Below are 14,544 nucleotides of genomic sequence, written 5' to 3' on the forward strand. Positions count from 1 at the left end.
CTGCAACCTTGGTGGAGGCAGATTCAATAGAATCCTTGAAAAGACTATTAGATAGGTGCATAGAACTGAGAAAAATGGAGGGTGATGTACCAGAAATTCTAGGCAGTTGTTAGAGTAGGTTATTATGCCTGCATAACACTGTGGGTGGTACTTTGCTGTAGCTTTCCATATTGTTAAACTGGAAATGGTCCAATGGGGATTTATGGATTGCTGGAACTGGTAGGCTTGAATTATAAGAGGAGTTTGGATAGGCTGGAAATGTTCTCCCTGGAGGCCAAGAGAGGGACTAGAGATTTTTAAAACTACAAGCAGCATAGATAAAAGTAAATAATCATAGCCTTTTCCTCCCCCAGAATAGGGGAACCTAAAATTGGAGGGTATAGATTTCTTAACACAGAAGGGTGGTGGGTCTACAGAACAAGCTGCCAGAGGAAGAGGTAGAAATGAGGACAATTCAAAACACATTTTGACAGATTCAAAGCAAGGAATGGTTTTTAGAAATATGGACAGAATACAGGGAAATGGGACAAGATTGGTCAGCATGGACAATTTGGGCTAAAAGGCTTGTTTCCATGCTGACGGTGTTTGCCAGTATATTTTAGTAGAGCCAAGTAGAGCACAGTCAAGGGTTAAATCACCTTCAAACAGCTCTGTGAGAAAAACATGGAGCAGAAAACCCAGACTTGCTATAGATAAACTTGTTTTTGTTAAGAGAGGCAGAAAACACAGTGTACTGCCCACAGAAAGAGATGGTGCTAAAAAGACATTGTGTGAACTTAGAAACTAATTATCTGGCAACAAGACGAAGAGACAGGACAGGACCAAAAACAAGTATAACTTACTTCAGTTAAAGATTAGTGTTAGAATGAGCTTAGTGCCAGAACAATTTATCTATGTAACTGCAATGCTACTAAAAAAAAAACTGCAACTGTAATAAAGGAATTTTGTATATGCACCATGCCTGACTTTGGACTCGTTTGATATCTATTACAAGATCAGCCCCAACACATGCTATAAAACTCTGACTAAATAGGCCCACTTCCATTAATTTTAAAGAAAGATACAAATTATTATATAAGGATCTTCAGGTCATGTTATTCAATGCCATTAACTCCAATTTTTGTTTTCAGGAATAGTTGTTGGAGATGCTCAATATTTCCAAGAGGAAATGAAGATGGAATAAATATGCCTAACCCATTTGAAATTGAATATATATCATTTAATACGAAACAACATTTTAAGAAACATTGCTGATTGAAGCATTGCTGAGATAAAATGGTGGTGCTACCAGTGCTGCTGTTACAGACACAGCTACAGGGTCCTACTGCCAGTTGCAATGCGAATGTCCCTGTACAGGCTCTAAACAGCCTGTTAAAGGAACCTTTTTTTAAAAAAAAAAATTTTGAAAACCATGGGAGATCTGTACCCAAGGTGGAGGTGCCCATGCTTTGCACCTGACCACCAGGGGATGGGGACTCTGGGGGAATTATTGTCCTGGTGAAGGACACCCTCCCGCTGATGATCTTTCGGGAAGGTGACCAAAGCAGTGTACCAGTGAGGGGCTCAGTGCTGAAGGACTTGACCAAGCTGAGGGCTGCTGGTGACACATGGCCAAAGGATTCATACCAGGCTGTGGGCTTCTGGACCCTGGCTCGTGGGAACTAGGTATTGCGGGATTCAAGAGGGTGCCAATGGCAAGAAGAGGCCTCAAGCAAGCTTCTTGACTGTATCAGAGGTTTGGATTTAGGTGCTCGGATTTGCAAATAGATCAAACAAGAGGCCATACGGATGCAGAGGCTGTGAGAGTGCTGGAGGTGAATCCAAAGACCCCCAGTGTCTCTGAAGGGACTTCCTTTTGCTTCTCTTTCTCTTATTGTTGGAGGCACCAGGCAATGCTAGTAGTGCTTCTTTCTGTGCCTTTACACCAGGCAAAGGTTGACAAATTTTGTGCATTACATTTTGTGTACTGGAACTTTACAATAAAAGAATCTTAAAAGAATTTACATGAACCAATTCTGAACCCACGTGTAGAAAGAGCTAAATATAAAAAATGGTTACCTTTCTCAAGGCATATTTTGGATCATCAGGAAGAACCATTATTATTTTACCATCAGGATATTCACCTAAAATTCTCTCCTTCTTCCAGCCCTAGAGTGAAGAAAGGTGAAGAGTATATTTAAAACTGGTTTCTTGACTACAGTAAAATCCGCATTTTCCAGAATTCAAGCAACCAGATAAAAAGATCGTGGAAAATAGATAGGCTAAAAAATATGAAAGTTTAAAATCAGCTCCACCACAGAAGTTACTTTGCCAATCACGCAATATACTATCTCAAGCAACTTGCAAATTCACTTATCCAGCATCTAACATTCCCCATAGGTGCTGGATACTGTGGTTTTGACTGTATAATAATTTTGATATAATCGTAACATTCAAGCACATAAGATGTATTTTAGTTTACATGCATATTTAAATTATTACACACAAGGATCTTCATGGCACATTATACAATGTTGCTGAATTCAGTTTTTGTTTATAGAATATTGTGGGAAAAAGAAGCACAGGTTAGTAGATTATAGGTGAATACAGGCGAGAGGGGGAAGAAGAAGCTCAGAGAGGATAGGGAAGAGGCTAGAGGACTAAGAGAGATAGCTCTCCAATAGGAGGGAGGGAAGGGATGGGGAGCTGGTTGTAAATTGCTGAGACAGAATACAAGGTGTTGTTCCTCCAATTTATGAGTGGTCGCAACATGGAAGTACATAGGACCACAAACAAACATGTCGATGTGGCAACGGGTTGTGTAATTGAAGTGATTGACAAATGGAGGTCCTTATTGTTGTAGTGGACAGAGCGATGTGCTCAATGAAGTGATACCCAATCTGTGCCCAGACTTCCCGATGTAGAGGAGGCCACATTATGAGCGCCAGATGCAGTAAATAACTACTTCAGATTCACGGGTTACGTATTGTTTCATTGGAAGGACTGTTTGGAACCCCAAATGATGGTGAGGAAGAAGTGTAGCACTTCTTGTAGTCGCAGGGGTGGGTACCAAGAAGGCAATTAGTGGGAAGAGACAAGTGGATGAGGGAAACATGAAGGAAGCGTTCCATTTCAAAAGCAAGGGAGATGAAAATGTGTCTGGTGGTGGGATCCCATTGTAAGTGGCAGAAATTGAGGAGACTTTGTTGAATTCGGAGGCTGGTGGGTGGTAGAAGTGGTCAAGGGGAATCTGTCCTTGTATCTCTAAACTTAAATTTTGCTTAATTAAAAAAAAAAATTCCTACGACCCCCGATACATTTTGAAGGGTGGGAGGAAATCGGAGCATCCAAGTCACATTTATTTGTCGTTCATATCATACTTGCATAATAAAAACGAGTGTCCTCTTGGACCATATTTACAAAAATGTATGTTAAAATATTAAGACAAAAGAATACAAGTCCATGGTACATTATCCAAATATGTTCTTGGAATTCAGGAGCCTAATGGTTTGGGGGGGAAAAAAAAACTGTTGTCCAATCTGGACGTAAGGGCCGAAGTGCTATGGTACCTCCTACCAGATGGCAGAAGAGAGAAAAGTTTACATGAGAGGTATGTAGAATCCTTCACAATTTTTATTGCTTTTTGCGTTCATCATGTGTTGTAGATGTCCCTCATGGTAGGAAGAGAACCCTCAATAATTTTTCCTGCTGATTTCACTAACCTCTGCAGGGTCTTAGGGTAAGGGGTGGTACAGCTTCCAAACCAGGCAGTGATGCAGTTGTGCTCTCAATACATCCTCTGTAGAATGTAGTGAGGATGGAGGGTGGGAGTCCTCCTCAGCGACAAGATCTCCATCCTCAACCGATGGTCAGAACACTTCCAATCTCTTTTCAGTGCCAACCGCTCAGTCCAAGATTCCGCCCTGCTCCAGCTCCCTCAACAGCCCCTAAGGCTAGAGCTGGATGAGGTCCTCACCCAGGATGAGACATATAAGGCAATCGAACAACTGAAAAGTGGCAAAGCAGCAGGTATGGATGGAATCCCCCTCAGAGGTCTGGAAGGCTGGCGGCAAAACTCTGCATGTCAAACTGCATGAGTTTTTCAAGCTTTGTTGGGACCAAGGAAAACTGCCTCAGGACCTTCGTGATGCCACCATCATCACCCTGTACAAAAACAAAGACGAGAAATCAAACTGCTCAAACTACAGGGGAATCACGCTGCTCTCCATTGCAGGCAAAATCTTCGCTAGGATTCTCCTAAATAGAATAATACCTAGTGTCGCCGAGAATATTCTCCCAGAATCACAGTGCGGCTTTCGCGCAAACAGAGGAACTACTGACATGGTCTTTGCCCTCAGACAGCTCCAAGAAAAGTGCAGAGAACAAAACAAAGAACTCTACATCACCTTTGTTGACCTCACCAAAGCCTTCGACACCGTGAGCAGGAAAGGGCTTTGGCAAATACTAGAGCGCATCGGATGCCCCCCAAAGTTCCTCAATATGGTTATCCAACTGCACGAAAACCAACAAGGTCAGGTCAGATACAGCAATGAGCTCTCTGAACCCTTCTCCATTAACAATGGCGTGAAGCAAGGCTGTGTTCTCGCACCAACCCTCTTTTCAATCTTCTTCAGCATGATGCTGAACCAAGCCATGAAAGAACTCAACAATGAAGACGCTGTTTACATCCGGTACCGCACGGATGGCAGTCTCTTCAATCTGAGGTGCCTGCAAGCTCACACCAAGACACAAGAGAAACTTGTCCGTGAACTACTCTTTGCAGACAATGCCGCTTTAGTTGCCCATTCAGAGCCAGCTCTTCAGCGCTTGACGTCCTGTTTTGCGGAAACTGCCAAAATGTTTGGCCTGTAAGTCAGCCTGAAGAAAACTGAGGTCCTCCTTCAGCCAGCTCCCCACCATGACTACCAGCCCCCCCACATCTCCATCGGGCACACAAAACTCAAAACGGTCAACCAGTTTACCTATCTCGGCTGCACCATTTCATCAGATGCAAGGATCGACAACGAGATAGACAACAGACTTGCCAAGGCAAATAGCGCCTTTGGAAGACTACACAAAAGAGTCTGGAAAAACAACCAACTGAAAAACCTCACAAAGATAAGCATATACAGAACCGTTGTCATACCCACCCTCCTGTTCGGCTCCGAATCATGGGTCCTCTACGGGCATCACCTACGGCTCCTAGAACGCTTCCACCAGCGTTGTCTCCGCTCCATCCTCAACATTCATTGGAGCGCCTTCATCCCTAACGTCGAAGTACTCGAGATGGCAGAGGTCGACAGCATTGACTCCACGCTGCTGAAGATCCAGCTGCGCTGGGTGGGTCACGTCTCCAGAATGGAGGACCATCGCCTTCCCAAGATCGTGTTATATGGCGAGCTCTCCACTGGCCACTGTGACAGAGGTGCACCAAAGAAAAGGTACAAGGACTGCCTAAAGAAATCTCTTGGTGCCTGCCACACTGACCACTGCCAGTGGGCTGATATCGCCTCAAACCGTGCATCTTGGCGCCTCACAGTTCGGCGGGCAGCAACCTCCTTTGAAGAAGACCGCAGAGCCCACCTCACTGACAAAAGGCAAAGGAGGAAAAACCCAACACCCAACCCCAACCAACCAATTTTCCCCTGCAAGTCTGCCTGTCCCGCATTGGACTTGTCAGCCACAAACAAGCCTGCAACTGACGTGGACATTTACCCCCTCCATAAATCTTCGTCTGCGAAGCCAAGCCAAAGGAGACATCCTCTGTAGAATGCAGTGACGATGGAGGGTGGGAGATGAACTTTCCTCAGCCTTCACAGAAAGTAGAGGCACTGCTGGGCTTTCTTGGCTATGGAGCTGGTGTTAAGGGACCAGGTGAAATTCTCCACCAAGTTTACACCAAGGAACTTGATACTCTTGACGGCCTCAACAGTGGAGCCATCAATGATCAGCGGAGATTATTCCACACAAGCCCTCCTGAAGTCGGCAACCATCTCTTTTGTTTTAGTAATGTTCAGATACAGGTTGCTGGCTCAGCACCAGTCTGTTAGCAATTGCTCTGATCTCTGTCTGCTGACTCATCATTCTTACTAATAAGACCCACCATGATCGTGTCGTCAGCGAACTTGATAACGTAGTTCGAGCTGTGTTTTTCTGCACAGTCATGAGTCATCAGAGTGAAGAGCAGTGGACAAGCACACAGCCCTGGGAGGCCCAAGGCACAGTGTGATTGGTCTTGGAAGTGCTGGACTGCCTCATGTCTCCCCAACAGGAAATCAAGAATCCAATTGCAGAGGGAGGTATTTAGATGCAGCAGACTCAACTTCCCTAACAGGTACTGAAGTATGATTGTGTTGAATGGCAAATTGAAGTCAATAAATGGCATTTGAACATATGACTCCTTATTTTCCAGGTGGGTGAGAGCTAGATGGAGGGCTGTGGCGATAGCATCGTCCATAGAGTGATTGGATCTATATTGGAACTGCAGGGGGTCCAGTGACGGGGGCAGCCGGAGCTTAATGTGCCCCATAGGGAAACCCCCGCAGACACAGAGAGAACGTACAAACACCTTACAGACAGCGTGAAATTTGAATCCCAGTTCCAACCACTGGTGCTGTAATAGAAGTAGAGGCGAAGCGATGTTTTCTGAAGGAAGTGATCATCCTGGTAGAGACAAGGGAATTGAGAAGAAGGAATTGAAACCTTTCAGGAGATTGGGTGGGAAGAGTTATAGTCAAGGTAACTGTGGGAGTCAGGGGCGGCCAGCGGGGGACATCAGGGGGTGGCCAGTGCGGGTTGTGACAGCCTCACCAGCTGCATCAGCATCTCACTGGCCCACTTTGGCCTTCAGGGCCATTCATCAATGCCAACGACTTAATACGTGGCACAGCAATGGCCGTCTTCCCTTCCCATAATTCCTCATGCAGCTGAAAACCATTCTGGGAAATGATGGGTGGTGTCACGGCAACAGTCGCCTCACTTAGAGTGGCACCGAGGTGCCGCTTTGCATAAAAGCAGCACTGGAGCAACCCTTTAGGGCTGCTCCATGAACAGGTAAGTTTAAAATTTTTATCCACCTCTGCAGCCTGCCTCAAAGGGGAGGCCAGCATGAAAACACCTACAGATTGCTATACATATCCAACTAAAAGACAGTCAGAGTTGGGACCCCTATGAGCATCCACAGCTACATCTATGATTTGAAGAAAGTAGGATGAGCTAAAGAAGATGTTTTTGAGGGAAAATACAAGTTCTGCCTGCCAGGTAGAGGAGGGTGGTTGTAGAAGAAGCAGGAATCCTTGAGGCCTTCTGTAAAGCCGAGGTTACAGATCGTTTCTCGGCCATGTTAGAGATAACATTTTTAATTTAGTTCTTTTGTTCTGCAAAATGAATGGATTGGAGAGGTTCAGACAATTTCTATTGACCATCTAACAATACTTTAATGACTTGTAACAACGTATAGTAACTGACAATAATGTTAACAATGTTTAATAAACTTTGGAAAACTCAACTTAACTTTAGTACAAATTTGTTTGAACAAGTCATAGACACCAACAACTTTTCTGATATCCTCCAAGTGACTATAAAGGAAAGTCATCACTACAATTAAGTCAATATAAATGGAATTAAGTCAATAGAAGAGTTTGGAATTTGGGCTGGATCGATTTGATTCTGATTAGAGCAGTGGTTCTCAACCTTTTTCTTTCAACTCATGTACAACTTTAAGTAATCCCTATGCCAAGAGTGTCTGTGATTAGTAAAGGATTGCTTAAGGTGGTATGTGAGTGGGAAGGGAAGGTTGAGAACCACTGCTCTAGACTCAATTGTTACTGAAATATTTTGCTTAAGAAAAATTGTCATTGGCCCAATTCCTTTGGAGTTATGAAACCGTGCACATAATGAGTCAATTAGGTATGATTAAAAAAAGTGTTTTTCAAACCTTTTTCTTTCCTCCAACATATCACCTTAAGCAATCCCTTACTAATCACAGAGCACCTATGGCATAGGGATTACTTAAAGTGACATGTGAGAGGAAAAAAAGGTTGAGAACCACTGCTGTTGTAGAGCATTTTGAACTGAAGGAGGTACAATCATCAACATAATCATCAAGGCCACTGAAGAAGTGGTGAGCCTTACTAAAGGATTCCTTCTGTGTGTTTACTGCAAGTTAGAACACAAGGTGGAGAAATTGGCACTTGTACTTTGAGGATTGTTTTGGTTTTGGAGTTATTGTTGTGCATGTTTGATGTCTGACTGCAAAGGTCGACTGGATGGAGGATAATATGGCAGCTGTCACTGAAGCTACTGCCCCTGAAGAGCTACGTGTCAAGGTCAAAGAACTTAAAGACGAATTACAATGACGGGGATTAGATTCAAATGGAGCCAACACTACTCTTCAAACAAGAGTGAAAGAGGCAATAGAAAGAGAGGTTACGGCTGCTGGGAATATAAATCCCACAGAATTACAACAAAAAACATCAATAGAATTTAAGAACAGCCACTTGGAATTATTTGAAGGTGTGCCACAAGATGGTGTGAAAGATGGACAATCCAAAATGGAGACAATGAGCTGTCAGATCTGCGCACAATCTCCATTTCTTCCATCTTCCAACATCCTCTCTTGCAAGGCGGAGCTTGTCGAGCAGCAGCGTGCAGGCCAGGGCATGGAGTGGAGGTCCCTGCACGAGGACGTGGTGTGACACACCATGCTTGGGTGTTGCCGAAGAGACTGTGGCATTATGATGTCTGGAAACTCCACAAGAACTCTTGCAAATTTGTTCCCCGAATACGCTACGAAGTCCAGGTGCAGGGTGGGTAGTTTGGCCTTCCCCACGGAGAATGTCTGAAAAGTCCTGATATCTACTAACCTTCATCCTTTTAAGTTGACCATCAGTGAGTAGGCTCTGAGGAAATCCGCCCAAGCAATGGTTGGGATACCACAGCCACCGGGAATGTTCAAATGAACTTGTTGGCTCCAAACTGCAGGGGTATTGTTCGTGTACCGTACATGCGGATGGGACTATTGTTTACTGCTGTCATCCCTGGCTCTGCCTTTCTGTTCCACATATCGTACCCTGAAGGAGGGAGGACATCGATTTCGGCTCCGGTGTTCACCAGGAACTTGCGCCTGGTGTGTTTATCCCAGACACAGAATAGGCTGTTATGGTGGTCTGCTGCTGTAGCCATTAGTGACAGCCAGCCTTGGCGTTTCTTTAAATGCACACTGAGGTCAGCCACAGCATGCTCCAGAACCCCACTGTTGGTGGTAAAATCACCAAGAATCTGCATTGGTGTCATCACTGTTCAAGGGTGCATATGGCCTTACTGCTGGGATTCGTGGAGCTTGGGTATTGGGCATGATGCAGCACTAATCTCAATGGGGCATTTGCCCTGCTGCTGTGCGCCACAGGATGTCTGCGTGGGCAGCCAACCTGCAGGGGAGTTGCTGAAATCCTCATCGGCTAGCATGAGCCAGTTGTCTTTGGGCATTTGCTCTAGAAACATTTGTTCAAAAAGCAGTCAAGCCTGATGGCCATCCGCCAGTTCCAACATGCCGTTCATTAAAGCTGATGGTGCGCGGACACCTAGGTCTTCCATGTGCAAAAACTGCGTGGCTCGTTCGCAGCAGGAGAGCCTGAATGTCTGGAGATTTTAAGCACCTTGTACTTGTCATTTTCCGGTGGCTGACGTAGGAAATCAATCACACGACCTGCCATCTCTTGGTCAAGGGTCAAAGGTACTTGGTGGCGTCTGCAACTATCTGCTTGATTTGGAACTGCGCCTCAGCTTGTTCAAACCATACCGCTGGCAGAGTCATCTAAAAGGAAGGCAGTTTGAAGGAGACTGCACTTTGCCAGGCTGCGACGTCCATGTCAGGTCCACAATCCGCCGGGCCTGTTGGGGTCAACGATGAGGTCACGCTGTGTCGCAGCAAAAGAAAGGAGTCTGACTTGAGTGGCGTCCAGATGTAAAACCATTTTCCTGTACACACACGCATGCATTTAAAACATTCCTCCCAGGAACCCCCACGCACCGAGGTGTGGGACTGATGTCACCTTCCGTCCTGCGGTTTGCCCTGCAGTCAAAGCCCTCCCAGTTGCTGACATCAGCGGTTCACCCAAGATTTTCTGAGCTGGTTCGAACTTTGCTTAGGAGAGCTGCCACAGCTTGTCCTTTGAGGATTGTTTTGGTTTTGGAATTATTGTCGTGCATGTTTGATGCCTGAGGGAGAAGGTTGGCTGGATGGAGGATAATATGGCAGCTGTTGCTGAAGCTACTGCCCCTGAGGACCAATGTGTTGAGAAGATGAAGGTCAAGGATCTTAAAGAAAAATTACAATGATTGGGATTAGATTCAATTGGAGCCAACACTACTCTTCAAACAAGACTGAAAGAGACAATAGAAAGAAAGGTTACGGCTCCTGGGAATATAAATCCCACAGAATTACCACAAAAAACATCAATAGAATTTAAGAGCAGGCACTTGGAATCGTTTGAAGGTGTGCCACAAGAAGATGGTGTGGAGGATGGACAAAGTGCAGACAAAGTCCGATATCAAGGCGACAAGTGATAATACATAAAATACAGGAAGCAGAAGAAGCAAGAGGAGTTTGAAAACAAGCTCCAGTGTTTCAAGTACTGCATCTACATGTTTAAAGGTTCAAGGCAGAAGCAGCAGCTCTTGAAGCAGACAAAGAAATGCTTCAAAATAAATTGGCCTTAGAAGCTGCTCCAGAGGAGCAGCTTGAGGAGCAGTTAAGGAGGAGAAGGGAGCAGTTGGAACTGGATCCAAAAATTGTTGTTAATCAGGCGAGGGTACTAGAAGGCTGAGAGCTAACTAATGTTCGAAGTAAATTATCTAAAGCATCTAACGTTTTGGAGTCACATTTTGAGGAAGGATAATAGAAAAAGAAAATATTTAAATGCAAATTAGAGGCAGTGTTAAAGTCCAAGATGTGTCTCGACCCAAACAAAAGTTTAAGGCACGGTGGTGCCAGATCTCAAACGGCAATAACAACCCCATGGACAGAGATGCGAGCCAAATAGCATCTTATGATACTGAATACTTGCCACTCCCGTCAGGTGACAGAAATCTGGGTGGACAAAGCAACAATGAACAGAGCAATATATTGTCAATCATGGGAAAACAAATGGAAAGAACTTTTTTATTGATTCAGCAGCAAGGTCTCTATTCCCTGCCCAAGGAGATTCAAATTTTTGGTGGAGACCAACTTCAGTATTAAGCATTCAATAAATCTTTTGAACACAATGATGAAAGCAAGAATAAAAACGCCAGAGATTGTCTTTATTATCCAGAACAGCATACTGAGGGACACAAAGGAACTTGTATGAAATTGCCTACATATGGATCCAGATAAGGAATTCCTGAAGGCAAGGGCTTTACTACAAGAGCATTTTGGCAACGAGTATAGAATTACAACAGCTCTATGGAGAAGGTTCTTTCATGGTCATCAATAAAATCAGATGACACAAAGGCTTTAACAAGCATTTTTTTTTTAAAAGAGGATGTTGTAATGCCACGTAAGATATTGACAACATGTTTGAGCTTAACGTTTCCAAATATGTTAACCATCAAAAAAAGTTTCCTTCCCAGCTGAGGGATTTGTGGAGAGCAAGGGCTTGCGAACTTCAGATAAAATATAGCCAAAATTCTACTTTGGAAGACATTGTGGATTTCCTAGAAAGGCATGTGCAAATTGCAACCCTACCAGGATTTGGAGATATCAAGGATACTCCAAAGGTGAGCAATGAAGATGAAGTTGCAGATGAAGAAATTAAGGAAAAGGAAAGTTTGCCTGCTGTGAAGAACTGTTTGTTCTGTAAAGATAAGGATGATTTGTAAGGGTTAAAATAGATTACAAATTTGCAAGAAGTTCTGTTTGTGACTTTATGGCTGTTGTTTAACATTATTACGCTGTCTCCTAGCAACATCTTTGAGTCAAAGTTGCAGATAGTTTCTCAGCCATGTTAGGATAAACTGTTTTTAGTTTAGCTCTTTTGTTGGAAGGATCGGAGAGGATCCAACAATTTCTATTGACCATCTAACAACGTTTAAATGGCTATAACAATATGCAGCAACTGGCAATAACGTTAACAATGTTTAATATCGTTTAATTAACTTTGGAAAACTCAACGTAACTTTAGTACGAATTTGTTTGAGCGAGTCATAGACAACAACAACTTTTCTGATATCCTCCAAGCAACTATAAAAGAAAGTAGTTGCTTGATGAAGGGACTGAACCCAGAGGACAAATCAAATTGAGATATGATGCCTTTTCAAATAACTTGACTTACAATTCTAGAATTATAAAGAGCACTTTGAATTTAAAATTATTTTTTAAAATTTAGACATACAGCACAGTAACAAGCTATTTCGAGACATGAGCCTGTGCCACCCAATTAACCTACAACCCCCAGCACACTTCGAACAGTGGTAGGAAACCAGAGCCCTTGGGGAAAACCCATGCAGACATGGGGAGAACATATAAACTCCTTACAGTCAGTGCAGGATTTGAACCCCAGTTCCAGTCACTGGCACTGAAAAAGTGTTGCAATAAATTTGAAAACTTTTTTAAAAATCTGCTAATAGTTGTCCTTTAAATTCAAGTGATTCATTAACCAAATAATGGCACAGTGCAAGATTAAATCTGCCCAACTAACAACTCCCACTTTGACCTATGTTAAATAGGTCACTATTAAGAAAGATACTGAAATGAGGAGAAAGATCAGACATATTTAGTAGATTGATACAATATGTATTCTTGCTACTTTCTAAAACTTCGACTCAAAGTTTTGAGAGTGCAAGAGTCACCGTCTCCACTGGAATAAAGCTTTAAGTATGAGTTTACAAAGTAATGGAGTGAGGAAAAAGAGTGAGTTGGGAGAGTACATCCAAAGAGAAAGAAATGCCACTTGGAGGAAAATTATTGCCTTTTTAAAAAAGAACACATTAGTTACAGTGGCACCTTTATGAATCATTAACTAGATATCCACTAATGCACTATTATCTTACCACATATTTTACAGCACTAATAAAATGTTTGTGAAACTTGAAGTGCTGAGCTTCATCTTCCGGAACAGAAGCTGCATAAAGCATTCCACATGTAGTACAAGAAACTGCTCCAATCCTTTTCTGCCCAGAATCCTGCAAATTATTAATATGCTGTTATTTTACACATAAAATTTGCTGAAATTCCAAATTGCTCTATTTCTGACTTTTACATTCTATTTAAGAGAAAAAAGATGTTATAAAACAGTACCCATGTCTTTATTTACCTGTACAATACACCCCAGTTCATTTCTTACATTATTTCCCCATTTATCTGCGTTCAAAATAATCTTAATTTTTTTCTAATTTTCACAGGAACCCTAGATTTAAATTGAGCGCAGTTTGCTCAAATAGAATAGACTATCATGTTTTCAGCAAACAACTTCTTTTTACTCATTTCCTTTCCACTCAATCATCTCTACATATTGTACATGGAAGCCATTTAATGATATGGCTAATTGTTAAGTCCTGTAGTCATTTGATGGCATTATAAGACAAACTACTATGCAACTACAGTAAAACTCCAATAATCAGTCCAACCAAGACAAAGCTAAGGAGCTGATTTTTGGAAGGAAAAACCCAAGGTGTATGATCCATTGTTCATTGGGAGATCAGAGGTAGAGAGGGTGAGCAAATTTAAATTCTTGTTAGTCACCATCTTGGAGGACCTTTCCTGGACCCAACACATGATTCATTATGAGGAAAGCAAGTCAGCACCTCCACTTCCTCAGGAGTTTGTGGAGGTTTGGTATGACATCAAAGACCATGGCAAACTTCTACAGATGTGTAGTGGAAAGTGTGCTGACCAGCTGCTTCACAGCCTAGTATGGGGGCACCAATATCTCTGAGCAGAAAGCCTTGCAAAAGGTAGTGGACACAGCTCAGTATATTACAGGCAAAACTCTCCCCACTATCGAGAAAATCTATACGGATCACTGGCTTCAGAGAGCAGCAGCAATTATCAAGGATCCACACCACATGCTTTGTTCTTGATGCTGCCATCAGGAAAATGGTATAGGTACCACAGGACTCATACCATCAGGTTCAGGATCAGTTGCTACCCCTCCACCATCAGACTCCTGAACCACAAACTCAATCAGAGACTCATGTCAGGACTCTTACTTTGCACATGATTTATTATGAATATTTAATCTTTGCATTGCAATTTGTTTACATTTCTCTCTTTTGTATACACATTTTGTCTTAAGTAGTTTTTTTTTCTCTACTGCTAAGTAGAAATTCTGCCTGACCTGCAAGAAAATGAATCTCACTGTTGATTGTGGTGTCATGCATGCACTCTGACGATAAATTTGAACTCTGAATTTTGACTGTTTGGCCTCAGTCTCACAACTTTGACATTCAGACTTTGTACTCATTGGGGCCCTGATACTAAAGCTCATTTAACACTCACTGAGGCCCTGACTTCAAAGCTTGCTTTAAACTCACCTGATTTTGTTAGCTGCACTTTCACCCGACCCTCGCTCCCAACCCCCACCTTTC

General features: G+C 43.0%; 1 protein-coding gene across 2 annotated transcripts in view; it reads right to left on the minus strand.

The window, feature by feature from the left end:
- LOC138755539 (N-acetyltransferase ESCO1-like) overlaps nt 1–14,544 on the minus strand; it is a 100,127-nt gene that overhangs the window by 12,043 nt on the left and 73,540 nt on the right. For both annotated transcript variants that reach the window (XM_069921710.1, XM_069921711.1), the window contains exons 7-8: nt 13,009–13,140; nt 2,059–2,148 (exon numbers count right to left, since the gene is read on the minus strand). In XM_069921710.1, coding sequence (XP_069777811.1) covers nt 2,059–2,148; nt 13,009–13,140 — 222 coding nt within the window. The remainder of the gene's footprint in view (nt 1–2,058; nt 2,149–13,008; nt 13,141–14,544) is intronic.

Source organism: Narcine bancroftii, chromosome 2 (assembly GCF_036971445.1).
Source record: "Narcine bancroftii isolate sNarBan1 chromosome 2, sNarBan1.hap1, whole genome shotgun sequence".
NCBI lineage: Eukaryota > Metazoa > Chordata > Chondrichthyes > Torpediniformes > Narcinidae > Narcine > Narcine bancroftii.